At 43.7% G+C, this 25,887-nt stretch overlaps 1 protein-coding gene across 1 annotated transcript in view; it reads left to right on the top strand.

The window, feature by feature from the left end:
• TRIP12 (thyroid hormone receptor interactor 12) overlaps positions 1-25,887 on the top strand; it is a 155,829-nt gene that overhangs the window by 32,550 nt on the left and 97,392 nt on the right. The window contains exons 2-4 of the mRNA XM_065411164.1: positions 2,642-2,788; positions 19,235-19,360; positions 20,388-21,187. Coding sequence (XP_065267236.1) covers positions 2,691-2,788; positions 19,235-19,360; positions 20,388-21,187 — 1,024 coding nt within the window. The 5' untranslated portion in view covers positions 2,642-2,690. The remainder of the gene's footprint in view (positions 1-2,641; positions 2,789-19,234; positions 19,361-20,387; positions 21,188-25,887) is intronic.

Here is a 25,887-nt window from a genome sequence, read left to right as displayed (position 1 = left end):
ACACCTCTACCCCGATATAACGTTGTCCTCGGGAGCCAAAAAATCTTACCGCATTATAGGTGAAACCGTGTTGTATCGAACTTGTTTTGATCCACCAGAGCGTGCAGCCCCGCCCCCCTGGAGCGCTGCTTTACTGCGTTATATCCGAATTTGTGTTATATTGGGTCGCGTTATATCTGGGTAGAGGTGTATCTGTTTTATCAGATACTGCAGTCCAAGTGGTGGTTTGAAGTTGACACTTTGGACCTTATCCAGTTTTCCTGTCCTTTCTACTTTCATATAAGTAATGCTATATTCTTTGTTGCAGCTGTTTTGCCTGCAAATCCCCTTTTGATTTTTAAAATTATGGATGGAGTCATAAGTAAAAATAGGTTTACTGACCACAGTTCAGTTGCTATCAGCTTGCCTACGTAAACACAAAATAGCATAATTTGCCACAATATGAGGTACTCCTCTTTCTCTGTTTACGAAATGAGCAAGCATGAATCTCAAAATATTTCTGTCCAAGGACGTTGGCAGGGCAGTATGGGGTCTTTCTCTTTGAGGTCATTGGCAAAGCCGTATTTAGAAAGACAAAGATATCTGTGAGAACGTTGTAGGCTTCACAAGATTAAGTATAAAGGCATCATGTACACCTCTACCCTGATATACTGTGACCCGATATAACACTAATTCGGATATAACGCGGTAAAGCAGTGCTCCGGGGGGGGGGCCGTGCATTCCGGCGGATCAAAGCAAGTTCAATATAACACGGTTCCACCTATAACGCGGTAAGATTTTTTGGCTCCCGAGGACAGCTTTATATCGGGGTAGAGGTGTACCTATCTTACTTGAGTAAGCATTTCTTGAGTTGATTATCTTAAGGTAACTTTCTCTCTATCAATTGTAAATTCAGTGCTCCCAACAACTTTAAAAACAGATCAGATTTCATCTGATCTCCGAACAAGAATTTCTGGCTAATGACTGGGTCTTGTATGGTGAATGGTTATATGTTTATCTAATTCACACATATATGAAGAAGTTTAACATTTTAAACTACTGTACTTGTAAAGCATCTCTCTTCCCGCTTTAATCTTGCGCATCCCTTCTTCCAGGAATTGGCAGCAATACAACTGTGCCACCTCCCTCCATAAGGAAGTGTACAGTTTCTCGGAGACTTGTTTAGTTGTCAACTTAATAATGTATGTAGGTACCACTAAAAATAATGCATTTCTCCCTAAATGTTTATAAATGCTGTGGATTTTAAACAGTCCATATCTTACCTCTTTCCATGAAAGCATCACAAAAAAACTAAATGCTCTTTTCTAGAAAAAACTCTAATATAGAATGTCATGTTGACTAAACGTAACTAATATGTACTGACAGGGTGAATTTGATTTAAATCAAATTGATGTAAATCACTAGTCAGGAAGACTCTATTTAATCATGGTTTTCTACATAAAAGTGCATTCTTGTTGGTTGTTATAACCTTAATACATATTCTTCACAACTCAGAGATGTAGGTTTCATTTTTAGAAGGTACACACTATACATTTTTAAACAGTGATTTATTTTGAAAACTTTTCAGATTAGTTTTACAGCTATATCAGAAAATGAATGATTATTTGGTTATTTCATTTACCAAAGGTAATTGAAGCAGATATTTATGAAGTCATTGGGAGGTGAACTATCTCCAATTCAACAGATTAATCATTAATATTTGGGAGGATTTTCTTGCCATGCTGTATTAGGAGGAGAACATCACCAGACAGACATTTAAATGGTTTTATTTAACTTTTTAACAATATTATGGAGTCTGGATTTTTTTTTCTTCAACCGCAAACATATTTTAACAAAACAAGCATATGTCCCTTGCTTCTCACATTTATCTCCAGATTTCTTCTTTGTCCAGATCTTTTCTGCCCCCAACAATTTCTATTCATTGAACTTTTTGAAACTTTGCACTTTTAGAGAGAGGTAAGGGATTGACTCTCTGTACACAAATTTGCAGAGGGACAATAGAATTGAGGTCTGTTATTTCTCACCTCTCTGTATATTTATTTTAAAACATTTTTGCTGTTAACAAGCATGTTACCTCTGGAGACACAAATCCATAGTTTGAGAACAGCAAAACTAAGCATCTCTGATGCTATCTTCTAGACTGAGCACTGCGTCCCATTGGATAGATTAACCTCTGTAATCTATACAGAAGCCTGTAGAACCCCATAAGATTGGGTACCTAATCCATCAACTATTGGAACTCATTTACAAAACGTTTTCTTAAACATTACATGAATATATTCTCATACTATAGAATTAGAATTTATAATCCCTATTCTATGATGAGATACATTTTAGCTCAAAGGTAGTTTTAATTAAGAAGTTTTTTTCCCCTCAAATCTGCTTTAAATAAAAAAATCTTATATATAATAATAATAAAAAAAGAATCATTGTGGGTTTTTTCCTTTTTTTTTTTTTTTTTTTTTTTTTTTTTTTAATCCACCCTGCATACTGAGCAGTAATGAGGTTATCTTTTAGAGTATCACTTGACTTGGAACAGACTTAAGCCTTCCATTCCATGAAGACACTTTTCTTACTTAATAATGTAGTATCTTCAGGAATCCTTTTCTGTGTCTAAGTGTATTGACTTTTTTTCTTACAGTGAATGGTAGTGTCTAGAAAGGGTATGTCCCTTCAGGAGAGAGGTGCCAATGTCCAACCGGCCTAATAACAATCCAGGGGGGTCACTGCGACGTTCACAGAGGAACACTGCCGGGGCCCAACCACAAGACGACACATTAGAAGGAAGGTAAGATCGCTATTACCTACAAGTATATTTGAGAAACTCTGAACAAAAGGCATATATATTAGTATGTAAATACAGCATGACTTGATGCTATTAAATTCAGTCTTTCAAGTTCTGTAATCCTAATAACTGGAATTGCTGTGACTTCATAAATGTTTTTCCTCAAATTACAGCTGCAGTGCTGTTGTAGGCTGAAGTGATCAGGTGAAGTGTACATATAACCAGATTCCGTATTTTAATCTTCCAGCTAGCATGAAATCTAGACATAGGAGAACAAATTATGTATTTTCACACTGAGCCACGTAGCCCAAGAGGGATTGTGAACTCCCAAAAACAGAATCCATCCAGCCTACCCCGAAAAAGGATTTATTTACATATCTCTATTACAGCAGGTAGACAGTGTAAACACCAGGTTAACTTACTCCTTTAAATGGGACAAGTGACTGACATAATTTTCTCTCTTTTAGCAAGTGAAAACAACTGCTTGTGCGGTGTCAAAGCATTTTATTGTGTGATAAGGCCTGTTTGATCTCAAATTAGATATTTGGCCACTTGATTAGTTTCTCAAAACACCTCTTGTATTTAAGAGCCAACATACAAAGCTGACTAACAAGAGGACTGCTGCCTTGTGCTGTACACACAGGAAGAGTGTTTCTTAGTAGTCAAGGAGGCATTTGGTCACGTTTTGGTCCACTAACACTAGTTTTGGTCTATCCACGATATAAACAGCAGTATGGTCGACAGCTCCTTGGTTAGCTGTTCCTTTTTGACCAGGACAAGGAAATCCAGGTTCACTTTGTTCAAGATGCAACTTTAGCCATCAATAAGGCACTTTGGACCCCAAGGAACAAGAATTTGTCTTCAAGATAGAACTGGTCTTAAGTCCTAGTCAGACATTGCCTTTGCCAGCACCACACAACGTTGGTGCCTGCATTCGTGGCACTGTCAGGCAAGGATTTGGGGCAATTGTAAACCACCTTATCAGCGACCACACTGGCAGCAAAGACCAATATTGCCTCCTCACCAAGGCAGGGGAGATCCAAACACCAGGCTATATAGACTCCTCACACAGATTTCCCCTCTTCCATTCCTAAAACACAAGGGGAAGCACTAAGCACAAGGAGATGTGATGCTTTCTCAATGTGTGGCTCTGTACTCAAAAGGTACAAGACATTTTCAGTACCTATCCCTGACAATTCTGGCAACCTTGAATCACCAGCATCGACATTGGTACTAGTACTGACATCAGCATGGATAATAGAAACCTTAATGGCTGGCTGATTTCAATGTGCGAAGAGGTTGCTATGTTTCTGGCACTGATGTCATAGCCCTGGTCTCTTGGTACCACAGTCACCTTAAATTTGAGTATCACCTCTGCAGGAAGCTTACTCATCTCCTTCACCAGGGCACACTTTCTCTCCACTTTATCAGGGAAACTTTTCCTCTTTGATCACAATAATCAATGAGAGAGCCTCTCTACAGACCAGGGACTTGATTTTCAGAGCCCAGTCTCATCCACTTCAGGCATGACAATGGCCTGGTCAGTCATACTGGAAACAGCCTTATCCCTATAATGCTCCACCTTGACCCTGTTGGATGTACTGGGGACCTACATTCAGGAGTTGCCCTGCATCCTATTGGTCAAAAAAATATAGGAAGTTCTTTGAGTGCTCGCTCATGTCTATTCCATTCTGTGTGTGTGCGGGCCCACATGCACAGTTGTTGGAGATATTTGCTGTAGCAGTATCTATGGGACCAGCTGTGGTGCCCTCCGGAGTGCTAAGCTCATGCGGCAATATATCAGGTGCCACCGGCCCTACACCCTCTGTTCCTTCTTACTGCCAGTTGAAGTAGTGACAGTTGGTTGGAGCATCTGGTCTTGCTTAGCAAGAGCATTAGCGGTTCTTCATTGTTTAGACCAGTCTCCTTTGTGTTTAGTTGAGTGATTAGTTAGCTGTTCAGTGTTTTAATAGTAGTTTAGTAGTTAGAGTCCCGTCTGGGACTTTGTCCCGGAGTGGGGCATGCCCAGCTCGCCAGGCTTCAAGCCATGTCCTGAGTGCAGCCAGCTGATGACCATCAGTGACCCTCATGATAGCTGTTTAAAGTTCTTGGGGGAGTTGCATAGAAAAAAGTGCTGGATCTGCAAAAACGTTTGTCCCTGGACTCAGAGTGGGACATTCGATTGAGGGCCCTTCTCATGGAGGCTGATCTGTGCCTGGCATCAGAGCCCTTGCACGCTGACTCCGTGCCCGGTACTTCAGTATCGGCATGCAGTGCACCGCTGGCAGCGGAATCCACCCAGCACTGTTTCCCACTTACCGGTAACAAAGAAGCAGTCTAAGTCGACTGGTCCGCAGGCACCACACGAAGGAAACTTCAGGCAAAGGACCTGTTAGGCCTTGTGCCTGCTACAGAGGCTCTCAGGGCTACTGCTATGGTCGGACCCCCTAGCCCAGCCAGGGACCTGCCTCCAACTCCAGGGAGTGGTAGGGGGTCCTGGCCCATTGCAGGGCCATCTGCGCCTGAAGTGGGCCTGGTGGCCAAAGAACAGTTAGGCTGACTGACACAGCAGGCACCTGGCCATATGGCCTATCCCGCCAAGACACTGGTACCGACGATCAAGTCAGTTATGGGACTGCCCCCAAAGGCAGTGGAGTGTCCCTATCCCCGGACTGCAAACATCGTTCCCCTTTGCCATGGCCAAGGATCCCGATACCGCAGCCTCGGTCTCTGGCCAGGAGGCCCAGATCTACAATGCCACGGTCCCCACCAACAAGACATGGGACTCTGGAGTCACGATGCCGATCCCTGTATTCACAGTACTGTCGGTCCTCCCGCCAGAGATCGCCAAGGTGCTGATTGCCATTGCCTCGCAGATCTCCCAGGCATCAGTCCCCTCCAGTATGGGACCGTTCCTGGTCATGGCACCAATCACCAGGGCCCCGGTACCATTCTTTGGGCAGGCACCAGCCCTGGCTGCCTCCATACCAGTTGCCAACGAGGGTCAGTCAGCAGACTCAGGCTTAGACATCTCCACCCTGGTCACCAGAAGGACAGTGGTCTGGGTCAGAGGGCCAGTTCAGCGCTTCCTCCCCCCCGCCCCCATAAAGGGTGAATCATCTCCTTGCTGGGAACCCACCAAGATGCCTGCAGCGCTGGCATGGGGTTGAGGGCAATGGCCTGCCCAGTGGCAATACTAGAACGCTTGGGTGTACCTGTTCTACCACTGCTCCTTCCAGGCTGCATCGGACAGGCTACCCCCAGTGCAGCTGGCACCAGAGTCGGGGCATGGTGCCAAATCTGAAGTGGCAACTTCACAGGAGGCCCTAGCGGCCACAGAGCAGTCCAATGGAGCAAGGGGACGCCACCCTCCGGCGGTGCAGTTGTCCTCGTCGTCCCTGGACGAGGTGGTGATAGGGCTCTCGCAAACCAATAGCTCCCCAATGACTTTCAGAGGGTGGCTGCCAACCTGAATTTGGAGGTCAAGGAGCTAGCTGAGGAGTCCGACCTCTTCAATGTCCTCCTCTTCTCCGCCTCAGCCCAGGTCGCATGGCTCATTCGCCCAGGGATGCTGAAAATTGCCAAGTTTGTATGGCAGACCCATCTTTTGTTCTGCTCACATCCAATAAGGTGGAAAAGTACTATGTTCCCACAAAGGGGGGTTGAATACCTGTACACGCACCCTTCCACAGGGTCCTTGGTCATGTCTGCTGTCAACGAGAGGGCCAGGCGAGTGGCACCCCCAAGAATAGAGATGCCAAGAAGCTGGACTTATTTGGTAGAAAGATTTATTCAACAGTCAGCCTCCAATTTAGGATATCTAACCAGCAGGCCCTACTTGGCAAATACAATTTAAACCTCGGGGACTCCATCAGCAAGTTCAAGGAGAGCCTCCTACAGGATTGGGCTCAAGAATTTGCTACCTTGGCAGAAGAGGGCAAGTCTGGCCAGAGGTGCCCTCCAGATGGCCTGAGATGCCAAGGACTCGCTGTCCAGGGTGGTCACCTCTGTCATAGCCATGAGGCGCAGCTCCTGGTTACAGACCCCTAGGCTGTCCCAGGAGGTGCAAACTACTCTCCAGGACTTGCCTTTCAAGCGAACAGGGCTATTCTCTGAGCTAACTGATGCAAGGCTCCATGGCCTCAAAGACTCCTGGCCACCCTCCGCTCCTTGGGCCTGCATATTCCTCAGCAGGCTAGAAAACTGTTCTGCCCCCCACCTCCTCCGCTGTCATTGAGGCCTTGAGGTGCCCCTCGGTCTGGCTCCTATAACAAGGACAGAGGCTGGTTTTTAAGCGATGCCACCAGTAGTCATCTCATCTCCCTGCCCAGCCTAGTCCTTCCAGGGACCAAGGCATCCAAAAGCAGTCATTTTGAGGGTGTGCCCGAGGAAGGTGCCCCAGTCAATGTGCCGGATCTGCTCCTTGTCTTCCTCAACCGCCTCCGACCTTTCTAGTCAACCTGGTCCCATATCACATCGGACCACTGGGTGCTGCACAGTTTTGTCGGGCTATGCCCTGCAATTTATAGCCAACCAACCCTTCCAGCCCCCTTCTCCGTTCCTCTTCGGGTACCCTTCTCACGAGCAGCTCCTCATTCAGGAGGTTGAAAACCTTCTGTGCCTGGGGGCAGTGGAAGAGATTCCGTGGAACATGAAAAGAAGGATTCTACTCCCGCTACTTCCTAATTCTGAAGGCAAAAGGGGGCCTCAGACCTATTCTAGACCTGCATCGCCTCAAGTCTCTCAAGAAGTTGAAATTTCGCATGGTCTCCCTCGCCTCCATCCCCTCCTGGATCCAGGAGACTGGTATGCCGCCCTCGATTTAAAGGACACCTACTTCCATATTTCCCTTTTTCCTAGGGCACTGGCACTTCCTCCACTTCATACTAGGTCAGTGCCATTTCCAGTTCACGGAGCTGCCCTTCGGTCTCTCGTTGGCCCCAAGAGCGTTCAAAGTGTATAGCGCCAGTGGCTGTTTACCTGCAACCTCAGGGAGTCCAAATCTACCCATACCTCAACGATTTGTTGGTTGATAAGGGGCTGGTCAGATCAGGTGCAGTGGCATCTTGATCTGGTCTGTTACACCGGTCACAACCTGGACCTAATAATAAATGAGAAAAAGTCAACCTTAACTCCAGTGCAATGCATTGCACTGATCGGGGCGGTACTCTACTCTAGCCAGAGCCTTCCTCCCTGAGACTTGATTCCAAGCCATGGTGGACCTCATCCTGTCTCTGCGTGCCCAACCGCTCACCACCACCCACACATGCCTGGGACTGTTGGGGCACATGGCGGCATGCATTTATGTGGTCTGGCACACACGGCTCCGTCTCAGGCCCCTAGCCACATGGCTGGGGTCGGTCTATGTCACCAGCCGGCACAGCATGGACCAGGATTCTGGACAGCCTACTGTGTTCTCTCACCTGGTGGCAAGATCCCACGTCTGTGCTGGAAGGAGTCCCCTTTGTGGCCCCAGTCTCGTCTATGACTCTTGTATCTGACACTTCGGACCTAGGATGGGGAGCCCATCTGGGCAATCTCAGTACGCAGGGTTGTTGGTCCAGTCATGATTGGTCCCTGTACATCAACATCCAGGAACTCAGGGCAGTTTGCCTAGCCTCCCAAGCCTTTCTGCCTCCCATACAAGGCATGGTGATTCAGGTCCTGATGGACAACACAGCCAGTCTTCTGTATCAACAGGCAGGGCAGAGCCTTCTGCGAAGAAGCTCTCCGGCTCTGGAACATCTGTCTGCAGCACGACAGACATCTCATAGCCTCTGACCTCCCAGGGGCCTAGGATGCTTGGGCATACTGCCTCAGCAGGACTTTCTTGTCTCACGATGAGTGGTTCCTTCACCCAGACGTGGTCAGTTCTATCTTCCACAAGTGGGGAACTCCCTGGGTGGACCTATTCGCATCCAGGCAGAACAGGAAATGCCACTTTTTCTGCTTGTTTCAGGGCATGGATGGAGGATCACTATCTGACGCCTTCCTGCTCCCGTGGTCAGGGGCTTGCCTCCAGTGCCATTGCTGACCAGGGTCCTCGTGAAGATTAAGCAGGACAGGGTGAAGGTCATCCTCATAGTGCCAGCATGGCCACGCCAACACTGGTTCAGCACTCTGCTGGACCTCTTGGTGGTGACCCCTTCCAGCTGCCGCTCAGAACCACGGCAGTCTTCTGGACCCAAACTTGGCGGCACTGCATCTGACAGCTTGGCTGATGCGTGGCTAAACGTGCAGGAGGGGCAGTGGTCAACCAAGATCCAGAGAGTCCAGTTGGGAAGTAGAAAGGTGGCTCTGGTGGAGGGCTACTTGGCCAAATGGAAGCAGTTCACCTGCTGGATGGCAAATAAAGGTGTCTGTCCTGAGCGAGCTTCATTGCAACTCATTCTAGACTACCTCCTTGTAAGGGAGTGGACTCACCCCTGCGGCACCTCCTGCTGGTCGTCCTTGGGAATTAGCTCTTCTCCAGCCTCCAGAGCGCCCTCTGCAGGCTGGTGTCCCACTGCTGCTTGGCCCCGGTGTCCCTCCTTGGACTTCGGTGCCCTGTTCTCTGGGGTGCTGCCCCCTGGCAGTAACCCCTCTTTCTCCCAGGGTCTCCCTACCCAGGGGAACCCCCAACCCTCTATCCTCACCTTGCCTCAGTCATGGGCTACTGCCAGTCACCAATTAGCCCCCGGGCCCTGGGGCAGACTGCAGTGTCAGCCACTCATCATAGGCCAGGTTGGGTTTGGACCTGCTGCCTTTGCCTACCCTGGGATGCCCTCTGCTAGACTACAGCCTGGGGCTTTCCAGGCTGGAGCCTCCCCAGCTCCTCTGCCTTTCCCCAGCCCTGCTCCACTCAGGCACTCTGCTCAGGTCCCTGCAGCCAGGTCTCTCCCTCTCAGAAGCTAGAGGGAATCTGTTTGGGCTCCTGGCTCACAGCCTTTTTATACAGGCCAGCTGTGGCCTGATTGGGGCGTGGCCCAGCTGCAGCCACTTCCCAGTCAGCCCAGCGTAGCAGTTCCCAGCCCCAACCTTCCCCCAGGGCTGTTTTAAGCCCTTCAGGGCAGGAGCGGGTAACCACCCCGCTACACTCCTGCATCTCAAGCTCCAGGGCTTGTTGCTCTCATAGATCAAAGTTGATCTAGCAGCCATCTCAGCCTTCCACCTGCCGCTCGAGGGCAGGTCAATTTTCTCTCAGGATATCACAGCCAAATTCCTTAAGGCCCTGGAGAGCCTTTGCTCACACATCAGGGATCCTGTTCCTCTGTGGGACTTGAATCTGGTGCTGTTGTGGCTCACAGGTCCCCCTTTTGAGCCTCTGGCTTCCTGTTCTCTCCTGGAAGGTCACGTTCCTGGTTGCAGTGATGTTGGCCCGCCGGGTATCCGAGATTTGGGCACTCAGCTCATAACCTCTTTACGCGGCCTTCTACAAGGACAAGGTCCAGCTAAGACCGCATCTAGCCTTTCTTTCCAAGGTAGTCTCTCAATTTCATTTGAGCCAAGACATTTACTTATGGGTAGTCTTCTGTCCGAAGCTGCAAAAGTCCGAGGAGGAGTGCAGGCTACGTGCCCTGGACATCAGGAGGGCTCTGGCCTTCTACATTGGCAGGACCAAACCATTCCATAAGTTGATGCAATTATTTGTCGCTGTGGCTGACGGGATGAAAGGTCACCCTGTATCCGCTCAGAGAATTTCTTCTTGGATTGCTGCCTGCATTCACTTCTGCTATGATCAAGCGAAGGTGCCGCCCCTGGCGATTGTCACTGCCCACTCTACCAGGGTGCAGGCCTCTTTGGCAGCCTTTCTGGCCCAAGTGTCTTTTCAGGACATCTGTAGGGCAACCCACCTGGTCATTGGTCCATACCTTTACGTCCCACTATGTGCTTACTCAGCAGGCCCAGGACGATGTTGGCTTCTGTAGAACAGTACTGCAAGCCGCTAAGGTGTGAACACTGAGCCCACCTCCATAGATACTTCTTGTGAGTCACCTAGAATGGAATCAATATGAGCAAGCACTCAAAGAAAAAACTATCTACCTTTTCGTAACTGTTGTTCTTTAAGATGTGTTGCTCATGTCCATTCAGCACCCCTTGTCAGACCATTATCTGTACACCAGGAACAAGAACAGCTGGCAAAGGAGGAATAGGCTGGTCTTGAGCCTTTTGAGTAATGCCTTTCAGCCCTTTCCAATGACCTATCATCTTCTCCTGATGTCACTTTCTTCAATTCCTGACTATGGAGACTTCCAGGAGTTTCTGAAAGAGCTCAGACCCTTGAAATAGAGACTTTGGTGATTGAAGATAGATTACTAACTTTTTGATACTTTGCATTCTTCAACTCCTGCCAGAATACCACTACCAATTAATGAGGATGAACCAACTAATATCTGGTAACGATGCTTGCAACTTCGGTCCAACCCCTTTTGGGGTACTGAGTGGAGAACAATCTTACACCTGCATAATACCAGGTTCATTAGTGGTTTCTCTAGTCCATGAGAAGACCACAGTCTGAAAGGACCGCAGAAACAAAGTCCCAAAGATGTATCTTTTTATAAGAGGCTTCTTGGTCAGCATCATTTCAGCTACAAATATCAATATATCAGGCCTTGTTTACAAAGTACCCTATCCAAGTTGGTAACTTTATCTCCTCCCTAGCCAATGTCCTTCAGGAATCCAGAGCAGAGTTGAAAATCATCAATGGCAAAGATCTGAGTTTTGCATCAAAATCTCTACAGGCAGCCCTGGATGCATCAGATAATGGCTAGGTCCAGGGCCACTGCAGTAACTATGCACAGAGCATCATGGCTAAAAATCTGACATCCCTAGTCTGGTGCAAAGAACAACTGAGAATTCTGCCCTTGAAGATTAGACTTATTAAGCACAGGCACTGACCACGTGTTAAATTTCTTTAAAGTTTACAGGGCTACACTTAGCTCATTGCCCAGCTCCAGCTGAACCCCAAATTACACACTTCCTAGATATCAAGGGAAAACCAGAGAGGACTCCCACTTACCCTTAGCAACTGTTTTGTGAGTTTCCACCTAGAAAAAAAGCTGTCATTGTTCTCTCAGGTGACAATCGTCTTCCTCAGTTGCTGGCCAGTCTTCCTCTGCTTCCAGACAGCAGGTTTGAAGCAAGAGTCCGTGTTTAGATTAGACAAGAGCCATCCCCAAACCTGATATTGGGATACTGGCTTCCCCCCCCTTGTGCTTGGAGAGTAATGTTGACTGACCGATGGGTACTGGAAACTGTCAGGGCTAATTGATCCAATTTCAGTTATTGTCCCTACCCACCTCTCTTGCCTGTCACTCTTCAGGGACCCTTCTCGTGAAAAACCTAAAAAGTGTCTTCATGTCTTGGCCTGGAAGCTATAAAAGAGGCTCCGTATACTCCTGGTATCGTTTTATTCTGCAGAAAAATGGGTGTCTTTGTCCTGTCCTATATCTAAGGAGACTGAGTATTGAACAAATATATATGCAGTCTGACTGAGGCAAGCTTTGCCATCCTTATTAATCATCCCTTTAGGTTCAAGACTGGCTTGTGGCTCTCTTCCTCAAAGACTTATACTTCCTGTGTGCCAAATGAATTAGAATATGGAAGTATCTGGGATTTGTAGTAGGACTCCATTATTAAGAATATAAGAACGGCCATACTGGGTCAGATCAAAGGTCCATCTAGCCCTGTATCCTGTCTTCCAACAGTGGACAATGCCAGGTGCCCTAGATGTAATGAACAGAGCAGGTAATCAAGTGATCCATCCCCTGTTGCTCATTCCCAGCTTCTGGCAAACAGAGGCTGGGGACACCATCCCTGCCCATCCTGGCTAATAGCCCTGTCCTCCATGAACTTACCTAGTCTTGGCCTTCACTACATCCTCTGGCAAGGAGTTTCACAGGTTGACTGTGCATTGTGTGAAGAAATACTTCCTTTTATTTGTTTTAAACTTGCTGCCTATTGATTTCATTTGGTGACCCCCTGGGTCTTTTTATGAGAAGGAGTAAATTACACTTCCTTATTTACTTAGACCTCTATCATATCCTCCCTTAGTCCTCTTTTCCTATTACTACCAATACAATACAAAGCTCTACCATTTATGCTCTCCACAGCCCTGAGATAGGAAAGACATGCCTAGCTATAGTGGCTACATGTTTGAAGAGGTAGGACATTCACATATACTCAAATCTATTTTGGCTGGTCAAAGGCAGACTTCATCAGGACAGCCCTGATCTGTCCTTCACCTGTTCAGGCACCTGGGCATCAAGGTAGATTACAAAAGTCTCTCAAATGATGATTCATAGGAGTCGTTATCAACTCCAAATCAGCAAAAGCATGTCTTCCCAAGAACAGGTTTTACTCTGTTCAGACAATAACTACCAGTATCAAAAGGAATCCATCAACCACAGTAAGAACCTGCTTCAGATTTCTGCACCACATACAAGCTTACACATATATATATATATATATATATATATATATATATATATATATATATATATATATATATATATATATATATATATATATATAACATTGTTAGCCAGAGTTCACCTACCTGGACTTCAGCCAACCATGTAATGGATGTATCTCCCCCTGAGGTATCAGGTGAGTATGAGTTGTGGTCCCAGCTCTCATGGGCCACCAGTCCAGTGACTACATAATCCCAAGAACATTCAGAAGGGAGTACTCTTCACTTCCTATAGACACCGATCATAGATGCATTAGGAACAGGTTGAGGTGTACACACCTGGACCATGTCAAGATCCAAGGAACTTTGTTCCCAAATAGATATGACTAAACATAAATGTTACAGAATTACAGGTGTTCAGATTAGCTTGCATAGCAATCCTAACTGTTCAAGAGAATTCTACTGTACAGGCTTTCAAACAACACATCTGTAATATGTCATGTAAACAAGCAAGAAGGTGCCCCCTCATCATCTCGTCAGGAGGCAATCAAGTTATGGACATGGTGTCAACATAGGTTTACCTTAATGTTTCATCTTCCAGGAATCAGCAAGAATTTCAGAGATCCTAGGCAGACAGTCCATTACCAGCTGTGAATAGTAGCAGAATTCCATTATCACGCCAGTATTTTAGTGGTGGGGAAATCCCGGTATAGATTTGCTTTGCTACCAAAGACAACACTTAGAGGTCCCCACTCTTGTTCCAGTGATCCCAGAATCCTTGGCAAGCCTTCTCTTCTCCCCCTCCGCCCCCACTCCCCCCCCATACTTAGGATCAAGATCTCATGTAAGCATATCCACCCATTTTGTTGAATCCCAGAGTGATCTGCAAACACACGGATCTTGATGGATGACCCTGATAGACAGCTCTGGCTAATATGTCTGTTCAGCCTCCTGTACTACTCCTAGACAGAATAGCTCCAGATTATCTTCAAAAATATCACTTCATCCAGACCAGAATCCCTACATCCAACAGCCTGGATGCGGGATGGTTGAGTGCTACTGACTTCACTGTTGAAGTGCGAGAGATCCTGCAGTGAAGCAGAAAGCTGGCCATGAGGAGAAAATATTTCTTTAAATAGAAAAGATTTTCAATTTGGACAACCAACCACAACAGTGACCCCCTTGGAGGCTCTCTACCTAAAATCCTTGATTGTATTCTACATTTAAAACACTCAGGACTCTCGGTATGTCTATACTACCCGCCGGATTGGTGGGCAGCGATCAATCCATCGCGTCTAGTCTAGACACGATAAATCGACCCTTGAGCACTCTCCCGTCGACTCCTGTACTCCTCCACCGCAAGAGGTGCAGGCAGAGTTGATGGGGGAGCGGCAGCAGTCGACTCACCGCAGTGAAAACCCCGTGGTGAGTAGGTCTAAGTACGTTGACTTCGGCTACGTTATTCACGTAGCTGAAGTTGCATAACTTAGATCGATTTGGTATACCAGTTTTATTTTTATTTTATTTTTATATAAATATAAATAATATGAGAGAGATTCATAACTTTTTTCCACTGAATCTTTTTGTAAAACTAGATTGATTTGGAAGTGTACGTCATCCACTAATCGATGACGTTATGAGGACTTTTTTTCCCTTATGGTCAGGCTATTCCGTAATTGTCCACTGTGGGTTTTGTATTTTCTGTATATAGCAGCCAGTACCAGACGCTTCACAATAGTTGCACTACATGGATAACCGCCACACTAGATGACACTAATCTGTATGGTCCTAAAAGCCCATGGGAGTTGTTATGCCAGGATTTAAAAGGGGAGGCGTGATGTTAAGGAGACTGTATACAAGCTATACATAAACCTTCATCAAAGAAGAAAACTAGAGGGGCTATTTAAGAGGGTAGTGAAAGTAATCCATCAGACACAAATATTGGGGTGCATATGGAGTGGCTGCCCAATATAGTTCTAGTCTCTTGTGTATATTAGGTTGCAAGGAATTCTCATGGTAATTGGGGGAATTAAAGTATTAACTTTTTTTATACAGAATTGTTAAAATATCATTTAAAGCTATAATAAACTGACGTGGGACTTGTAATTGAAAATTACACCTCTATTGCATGTCTACACTACCCTTTTGTTGGTATTACTTATGTCACTTGTGTGGGGGGGAAAAAAAACACCCTGCCCCCGAGTGACATAAGTTACACGGACAGTGCTGTCCACATCAGCTCTTCTATGCTGTCTCCTGCTGGCATAGAGCGGGTACACAAATAAGCTTACAGTGGCACAGTTGCATCGGTACAGCTGTGCCACTGTAAGTTTGCTAGTGTAGACATGGCTTAGGCTTGAAAGACTTCTTAAAAGTAGCTAATAGAACACAAGTGGAATATAATCTAGACTCTGAAAAAGGCTTGAGAGTCTGATGCTTGAGGCAAATCAAGGTGTCAAATCCTGTTGTATGCTAAATTGGCTGAAACCTAAAGGAATGTGTAAGAATAAATAGCGAACTCTAAAAAGATTAGTATTGAAATAACAATGTTAAATATCTTCACTTGGAAGAAGAAGACTGAAGTAACAAAACTGGACACTAAAATCCTTCAAGGCTAGTGATCATTATGAGGAAGACTGAACAAGTAAACTCACAACACAATGGTAGATAAATTTTTGTGCTAAACTTACTGTAGTGTATACACTTGAAAACACCGCACAAACACTAATCCTTGACGCCTCTTATGAGGTAGTGGGGAGATTGCCTTTCCAGCTATAGGGAGCTTGGTGTCAGAGCTGGGATTAAACTCCAGAGTTTGCTGGCTTCCTGAACTCTGCCCAAACCAATAAAACGACTTCTCTCAAAAAAACCAATTGTCATTTATGTGCAGTTCAGCAAAGATGTCTGCTCCATTGCTCTGGTGGTCCCTTTCCCCCTTCTCTCCCTTCCTACAATGATTTGATAGCCATAATCGGTTAATTCCTCTTAACAACATTTGACTTTGTCAAATCTAAACTGTTTCCTTTAGCATTTCTAGCAAGGTTGCTATTTCATCCTGGGTGGAGAGTCCTTATGCTTAGCTTACAGCTTTGCAGAGCAACTACCACTTTACACATACTTTGCCACGGTGCACTGGATGCTACCGTTTAGGTCAGGGTAGTTAATAGGTGGACTACTGGTCAAATCTGGACTGCCAGATGCTTTTGAACAGACCCAGAAATCTCTTTATTTACTTATCATTGTTTATTTTTATATTTTCTCTGGAATCTAGACCTTGACCAAGAATCTGGACCTTAACCTAAACCAGGGGTAGTCTATTTTTTGTCATGATCTAATCTTGCTCACCGCTTGTCTTGAAGCTGGATACTACTCATGAGTTTTCTAGTGTCAAATATATGTAAATCTGAGATGGGTTACTTTATACCCAGTGCATGCTTTCTCCAAGTTGTCCTCTTGGGTTTAGCCCCTTTCTCTTGCGGTAGTGGTTACTAACTTGTATGATCTTAGACAACTTTCAAATATTTATTTCGTAAACTGTGTATTATATGATTTCTCGGAGCAGTTTCAAATAATTTGCCTTGCCTGCTTCCAGTGATGGCAGAGAACAAGAGATGGGATTAGAGGAAGGTATTTTCAAATAGATTTATATAGTATATGTAACTCTCACTTTTGACATCTCACTCACGTGTTACAAGTTGTGACAGCTTCTTACGTGCTTTGACTGCCCATGAATTAAAAATACTGCACAGCCGTGGATGGTGCTTTCAAACTGAATGTAGCTTTAAAGTACATTATGAAAAGGTCACCTGCAATAGAGTGCCCCAGCAACTCTGACAGCTCATTCTGTTGCATGGACTCATTTTAGTCACTTTCTGTATCCCTTCTTTGAGCCACCACTGTATTACCTTTAGATCAGTTAACTTTACTGGATCCTTTCTTTTGAAAGGGTAACATACAGTCTCTTGGGGTAGCCTGTTGGAACTTCTTTCCCAGTCGTAAATCAGTTGCATTAAAAATACCACTTAATAGGAGGGGAAAAAATAAGTTTTAAATTTCTTTTCCTCTAGTCACAAGCTACAAAAACCCATATAGGAAACAGTTACACAGATTTGAAAGTGAATAGCATTCTATTTTTTTTGTGCTGATAGAGCTCCCTTTCTCAGTCCATGGATCATAATCTCTTGACTTTGCAGCTGTTTCATAGCTGTTCTTTCTTAGGTCCATTATTCTTATGGCTTGCCTGTCGTCTTGGTAAGCGCACTTTTGTAGATTCTCTATAGGGTTTTGGAAACAAGCTGTCAAAAGCCTTTATTAACCTGTTTAAAGCTGGGACAGCTGCTGCTCTCTGTCAGTGCACAACTCCTCTGCTTTCCTCCCCATTGCCGCTGGTGTCTCTAAACCAACTTTAAGAACTAGATTTCTCAAGGCCAGAGGTGCTCACAATCTCTAACCTTCCCCTACTTCAGTATAATTTGCAAACGCTCAGGAATTAGACATGCTTAGTTAATAGCATGTGTAAAATTCTGATTCTTGGGTAACTGGTTATGTCTAGGGCCCTACCAAATTCACAATCCATTTTAGTCAATTTCATGGCCATAGGATTCAAAAAATTGTACATTTCATAATTTCACATATTTAAAGCAGCTATTTCATGGTGTTGTAGGATCCTAACCCAAAAGAGGGTTGTAAGGTTATTGTAGGGTGGGTTGCGGTACTGTCACCCTTAGTTCTGCGCTGCTGCTGGCGATGGAGCTGAGTGGCTGGACAGTGGTGGCTGCTGGCTGGGCGCCCAGCTCTGAAGGTGGCGTTGCCGCCAACAGCAGTGCAGAAGTAAGGATGGCATGGTATGGCACCCTTCTGCACTGCTGCTGGAAGGGTGCTGCCTTCAGAGATGGGCACCCAGCCAGCAGCCACCGCTCTCCATCCACCCAGCTCTGAAGGCAATGCCGCTGCCAGCAGTAGGCACAAAGGCAATACCATGACCCCCCCCCCAATAATTTTGCGACACCCCCCCCTCCCATGACCAGCTTTTGTGTTGGGACCCCCAGTTTGAGAAATGCTGGTATCCCCCTTGAAATCTGTATAGTGCACACAAGACCAGATTTCAAGGTCCATGACGTGTTTTTCATGGTCGTGAATTTGGTAGGGCCCTAGTTATGTCCCTTGAATATCTTCTATGTTACTGGAAGAAGCAAGTTACATTCTGGAGTAGCTGAAGTATTTGTGGTTTTTCCTAAAGCCTGGTCCTCTTCCTATATTATATTCTGCATAATAGGGTCTACTCTTACAAAGTCAAAGTAGCAACAGTGGAAGCACATGAACGTTAACAAGTGAAATGCAGCAGATGGAAATATACCTAATAGTATAACCCCATGGTACAGTCTATGGATAACTTATAAAAGCTAAAGAATTCTTCCATCAACCTAGCTACCAGCTCTTGGGGAGGTGGATTACCTATGCCCATGGAAGAACCCTTACTGGTGGATTTGTGAAATTGAACAGCAAAGGGGCAAACTTGTAAACACCTTTTAGTGGATAAGCTCTGATGCATGGAAGCATTCAAGGTTGATGTGTTAATAATTTTCCCTGTTTTAAAAAAATTGCCCTAATTTTGAAAGTGTGTGGGGTGGCGTGGGGTGTTGTGTTTTTTTTTTTTTTTTTTTTTTTTAAATCTGGTCATGTCTTGTTTTTCATGCTTGAGTCAATAATTGGGAATTGGTTGGGCTTGCATAGCAGAATAACTGCAGATAATTTCACACTTAACAATTCTTTAGGTTTGAAACTTTTTTGCAATGTCTTACTTATTCAAGATGCCCCAAAATAATTTGGTTAGAAATCACTACTAAGTGCATTTCATTTTACAAAACATTACATGACACTTGAGAAGAATAAATTTTAGTATTATCTTGTATAATGAAGGGTTGATGTGAAGAAGTATGTGAAGTTGTACTTACACTAATATATTTTTGTATAAAGTACAAAAAAACACCTTCCACCTACAGGCTTGTATCTACATCTCAGACTCCTGATAGCTTTCTGTTTTGACTTTCTGCTGACAGGTCACATTTAGGGCAGGCAAAACATAAGGCACATAGCCCTCCTGAGAGTAAAAAATCTATTTCAAAGGCACCCAAAGTGCAGTCTAATACTACTACTGAGCAGTCCAGGGGACACTTTTCTAAAAGGTAACTGCTTCATATTCCTGTTAACAAGTGTAATGTGCACTTCAAGAATGTATATAATACTCTAACCAGATTAGATTATCCTAAATTGTCTGACATCTAGTTTTTACTAATCTAGGCTTAATGCTCAACTGATGTATGTCAGTGTCTGAAATGTTCATGCATCGCATTGTACTTAAGTCACAAATTGAAATGCCATTTCATCAATGCTGGGGAGAAAACAAATTCTGCATAACTAGCTCTGGATTATATACTGAAAATAGAAATTTTCCTACATGTTGGGTAAGATGCAAATTTCCCAAACAGTTCTGAACTGTGTAATATATTAAACCAAATATAAAATGATCGGATATCAGACTGCTTTAGTGATCAGAACCTTGGTGATGTCTTATTTGCTTACCATTTCCATCTTCCTGCCCCTTAAATTAGAATAGATCAGATTTCAGTCCTGTTGAAGAGAACTAAACCATTTTTAAATATTTCATGTGACTGTAATGAAATAAGAAAGGTAAATTGCAATCACTTTATAAAAAAATTCTCACTTGTATATGAGAAATCTTTCCTTACCTGAAATCCAGTTGACTGGTTATGCATTACTGAATACTCCTTGGTTTCTTGTGGAACTTTGTTCTCAAATAGGTATACAGTATACTAGTTTCATAGTGGCTTGAGGTATTTTGGTTGTCATCTGTGAAACAAGAGGTACTATACTCCAAATGGTGTTTAAAATCATCTCATAACTCTCCTAAAAATCCATAGATGGCAGTTTTCCATGCTCTTATTTTGCAGCTTTTTTATTTTAGTTTGGTCATGCTAGTAAAGTTACATCATTGAAATCTGGAATGCAACCTTTTTCATCTAAGCATGTTTTTCTTGTTTAATGTAAACCTCATAATGGACTGTGATTAGGATATATCTCCTTTTTCTTGAATGACAACAATTAGTATAAGTCAAGTCTCAATTATTGTAATAATGTAAAGTTTCTTGTAACTTAGTATTGTATTAACTCTGTTTCTGCTTACTTCTGCAGAGGCTGTAGTTCATCTGCAGTTATAATACCACAAGAAGACCCAGACAAAGTCAGTACTTCAGAAAGACAAAAAACGGGGCAGGTGCCTAAGAAAGACAATTCTCGAGGAGTGAAACGCAGTGCTAGCCCAGATTATAACAGGACCAATTCCCCTAGCTCTGCTAAAAAACCCAAAGCACTTCAATATACTGAAACTTTCTCGGAAACAAACAAGCCACATACAAAATCTAAGAAAAGACACTTAGACCAAGAACAGCAGTCGAAATCTGCACAATTGCCATCAACGAGCAAGGCTCATACCAGAAAGGGTGGAGCTACCGGTAGCTCCCGAAGTCAGAAAAGGAAAAGGACAGAGAGTTCATCTTGTATAAAGAGTGGTACAGCAGTTGAATCAACTGGCGTTGAAGAGAGGTCTGCAAAACCCAGCAAACTGGCTTCAAAATCAGCGACCTCAGCCAAAGCTGGGTGTAGCAACATCACTGATTCTTCTTCTTCAGCTTCTACATCCTCCTCCTCTTCTGCTGTTGCCTCTGCTTCTTCCACTGTTCCTCAGGGTGCCAGAGTAAAACAAGGAAAAGACCAGAGCAAGGCGAGGCGTTCCCGTTCTGCATCTAGTCCCAGTCCCAGAAGGAGTAGCAGAGATAAAGAATCGAGTAAAACAGGTGGCTCTTCAAAGTTTGACTGGGCCGCTCGCTTCAGCCCAAAAGTTAGCCTGCCTAAAACAAAACTGTCTCTACCAGGCTCTTCAAAGTCAGAGACATCAAAACCTGGACCTTCAGGATTACAGGCTAAACTAGCAAGTAAGCTGATAAATATTCACTTATTTATTTTATTTTGGAAGGGTGAAGTGTCTTATTTTTGAAACTCAGCCTGGATAAAACCTTACATAGACTTTTTTGTTTTGGTTCTGAAGCAATCTGCAAAATAGTTCCACTAGACCTAAGCTAATTAATTTTGAGCTCGCTAGTAAATGCATCGGCTTATGGTTAAGTTCTTGTCTGTTGATCAAAATTCAGTTTAGCTGGCTCGTTGTATATGGTATAGACTTCTAATAAATGCTCCTCTATGAAACTTTATTTTAGATGAAAAATGACTATTACAGTTAAGGGCCAAATGCTGAGGTACTGAACATCTGCAAATTCCATTAAAGCCTATGGGAGCTGCAGTTTTTAATCACCATGGCCCTCCCCTTCCCACCCTCTGCCCTAGAATTCTACTTCAGAATTTTATTGGGTAGATGAGTGTACCTCTCTTCCTTTTAAGTATAGACATTTGACTCATAAAACATAGATAAAACTATAGACAACCTTTTTATAGATTCCAAGGCCAAAAGGAACCATTGTGGTGATTTAGTCTGATCTCTTTATAACACAGGTCATAGAACTCCCCCAAAATAATTCCTTTTGAACTAAGGATATCCGGAGGGGAAAAAATCCTTGTGTAATCAAAATGAGAATACAGTACTACTACTTTCTCAAAGCTTGGGACTTTACTATGAAAATCTACCAAAATTAGGCCTTCGCATTTACCATACAGAACATTTAACTTTGTGTGAGGTTTTCATGTTGACTTCTGATCAAGTTTTAAAGGCAAAATGCAGAGAAATCTTTAAAACATTCAATGATTGTGTGTGCTATGGGGTCTTTCTACTTTGATTCTTGGTGCATCCTTCTCGGTGCACCTTCATTGGATAGTCACCTCACTTACGAGCTTGTACTAGGACTCAGGTGGTCTGTGTTTAAATTCCTAACTCTACCACATATGTCTTGAGACTTTGAGGAGGTATCTTAATGTTTGCTCCCATTCTGTATTTGTAAAATGGGAATAATGTCTTTCTCACAGTGGAGTTCTATGGATAAATTCATCCGTATGAGATACTTGAATGCTATAGTGATGGGTTGTATATAAGAACCTAGATAGAATATCAAGGTCACCTGTAAAGCTGAGCTCCTGCTACCATTTTCTTCAATTCCTTTGCAAGGCTTGGAACACTAATAGCTTCATGTCTACTCTAATTCCTCAGCCAGACCACGTTCCCCTAACCTTTTTCCCTTTTAGGTTGTATTTAGAGAACCCCCAAAACAGGAGAAGTAATCTAAACCAGTGGTTCTCAACCAGGGGTTGTGGCTCCCTGGAGGGCTGTGAGCCAGTTTCATGGGGTCTGCCCCTTTTCCTGCTGGTGGTGCCTGGGGCTGCAGTTGCTCCTCCACTCCCAGCCCTCTTTGACTGCTGGTGCAGCCAGTAAGAGCCGCCCAGGTGGGGTGACCTGGCTCTGGGGCTTGCAGAACCCTCAGGAAGTGGGGGGGACAGACCCTTCTAGCGCACAGCCCCTAGCTACCCCCCTGAGTGGGTTTCAGCCTTTTTGACCTGAGGGCGTCCCCTCCTCCCTTTGAGTTACTTTTGGTTGTGCCCCCTCAACCCACACAGGGCTAGGTCACACAACCCCTCTTTCTCTCCCCCTCCCCACCCCAGTCAAACTATGCCTATGCCAGAGGGGACCACACCCCTTGCCCAGTGGGACTGAGGCCCCCTGCTGGGTCCTGGAGTTTTTATAGCATGTTTGAAGGGGTGGGTCGGGGGGGCTCAGAAAGAAAAAGGTTGAGAACTCCTGAGTCTGTCCATAGTGTAGACATGTCCCTGGACTTGCTAGCCAAATGGCCTTGTGCTCATCTACAGAAGACTTTTATGTAAACTGGTTTGGGATGGATTGATTGATTGATTTTAAAGGCATGATACTATAAAGAGGGGGTAACTTATGCATTGTTTGTTGACCTAACTAATTTGAGTGGAAGCAGGGCTAAGCCATCACTGTGCGCTTTTAAAAAATCTCATCCTAAACTTTCAGATCAGGTTCAAATGAGCAAAATAAATATTCACATCAATTTGTGAAAACTTTTTCAAGAAGTGCAAGTTGAGTATTGGATTTTCCACTCAGTCAGATAGTACCCTTTAATATGACATATATAGCTTTGTGTAGTCTATTTTTCTACTTCAGGATTTAAAAGAAGAAAAAGGAAGAGATCAGTCAAGTGTGTGACTGAACAGAAACTTAATTCACAATTGTAACATTTCTAAAATGCATATTTACCTTAGAATATTCTAGATAAGTAGCAAAATTTCAGTTGGAAAAATCACTGTGCTTGAGGAAATGTTAACCTCTGTTCTGGACTTGTCATAGGGCATTAGGGGAAATGTGCATATTAAATTATTGCAAAATGTTTAGTTTTTCTAAAATAGTATGAAAGCAGTTTTACTCTTTTAAAAGCAAGTCAGATTTCAGTACAATGAAGTTAAATATATGGACATTGCTTAGCCTGACACTTTCCATATTAGCCAAAGGAGTAAACTGGCAGGCCAGAGATAGACTTTCAAAAAGAAAAACATTGGGAGAGACCTCTACAGGTTCAGGATAGGAGCCTAGGGAGAAATTTAGAGACCCTACTACTTGGGTTGGTAGGAATAATAGAAGATTAGAGTTGGAAGAGACCTCAGGAGGTCATCTAGTCCAACCCCCCTGCTCAAAGCAGGACAAACACCAACTAAATCATCCCAGCCAGTGATGTCAAGCTGGGCCTTAAAAACCTCTAAGAATGGCGATTCCACCACTTCCCTAGGCAACCCATTCCAGTGTTTCACCACCCTCCTAGAGAAATAGTTTTTCCTAATATCCAACCTAGACCTCCCCCACTGTGACCTGAGACCATTGCACCTTGTTCTGTCATCTGCCACCACTGAGAAGGTATTAGGATTTCTGCCAGGGTGCTGTTCCTGAACCTGGTTGGGTGTGTTTTGGGGGGTAGGAGAACAAAGATGTAGTCTTACCTAGTAACTTTTCCCAGCAGCAATATGAAATTAACACTGTTTCCAGGATTATGAAGAGTATCCCTGAAACTGATAATGTAACTTCTCAAAGTTTGTTGGTTCACATTAGGAAGGCTCTCTGCAATCATGAAGGCTTTCTTTGCAATCATATGGACAGAAACTTACTTTAAAATATCTTAAGGCTGCTATTTTCAAAAATAGGAACCTAAAGTTGGGGTCTTAAGTCACTTTACTTAATTATCTAAATATGGAACTAGGATGTTAACTTGAGACTTTGGAAAAAATCTTGGGGGGGGGGGGGGAACTGAAAATCTTGGTGTAAATTCTGCTTTAAAAATGATTTTAGCCACCCTTTATCACCAGGGAAAGGTTTCCACTTTTCATGAGTAAAAAGAGTTGTAAAGCCTTGAGAGGCCTTGGCAAGCTAAACTTGCCTGATACCTTTACAGCTTGTACCTTTTATAGTTTACTGGTAAACACACTTGGAATAACTATTTAATCATGTATTAAGGGACTTCAAAACTGAATCATTGCTTGTTACTCTAAATAACTTGTATAAAAATTGTATTTCGCATGCTTTACTGGGGGGGGACAGAGTATTACTACAATTTATTCGTTAGACCTGCCTTAAGTTTAGAGTCAAACATTTTTTTGAATCACTTTAACTATATTGGGTTAGAAATTATAGCTAAATTGGTGCAAAATTTGGATGCAGTTAATTATTGTAAGGGTGATTTTTATTGGTATAATTTAGTGAAATGACTACACAATTTTTAAATTGTTTTAACGAAGACCTTAAGTGAGTTGCACAGACTATGCATCTCCTATTATAAAAGTAACTGAATATGATACAGAAAATGTTTGTTAAATGTGTACAGTTCATTAATCAAAGCTGATAAACCAAATGGCTGGTGACCTTGTTGTAGCCACTTTGAGGTCACTCAAGTAATTTTATTTTTATTTTTTGCACGTAAAACACTCTTGGGCAATCACTTTCCTGTTTTGAAAGGAGGTAGAGTTATTAACATGGTGCTTTTTTATTTTTTATTTTTTTTAAGGGTAGCTGAATTCCTTCAAATATTAAGCAACTGAGTTTGCATAAAATGTAACTTTTTGTGTGTGTGAAGCCAGGGAAGTAGATACACCGCTACCTCGATATAACGCGACCCGATATAACACGAATTCGGATATAACGCGGTAAAGCAGTGCTCCGGGGGGGCAGGGCTGTGGTGGATCAAAGCAAGTTCAATATAACGTGGTTTCACCTATAACGCAGTAAGACTTTTTTTTTTTTTTTTTTTTTTTTTGGCTCCCAAGGACAGCATTATATCGAGGTAGAGGTGTACATATTATTGGGGATCAGATTTTACTTTCTAATCTCACATTGTTAACCCAGAAAAAATCGCTCTTTCCTTCCAAAACTCGGTCCCTTGGCTCTCTGTATTACTCTAGGACTGAATAGGATAAGTTTCACCCTGATCACTGTCAAAGTTAATTGCAAAAAACAGAGTTAATCAGGTACCTTTTGCTTGAATTCAGTTAAAATTGTAGCAATTTGATGCATAATGTTGTTTGAACTGTATGTTAATGTATTTTCTTTATGTAAGTTAAGAAAAACGTTTTTCTGCTGCTTCATAGCCAGTAGAGGGGGCACAGATAAAACTCTTCCATAGCAGTG

The sequence above is a fragment of the Emys orbicularis genome, chromosome 9 (assembly GCF_028017835.1).
Source record: "Emys orbicularis isolate rEmyOrb1 chromosome 9, rEmyOrb1.hap1, whole genome shotgun sequence".
In the NCBI taxonomy this organism is placed as follows: Eukaryota; Metazoa; Chordata; order Testudines; family Emydidae; genus Emys; species Emys orbicularis.
This window is presented reverse-complemented; position numbering and strand designations above follow the sequence as displayed.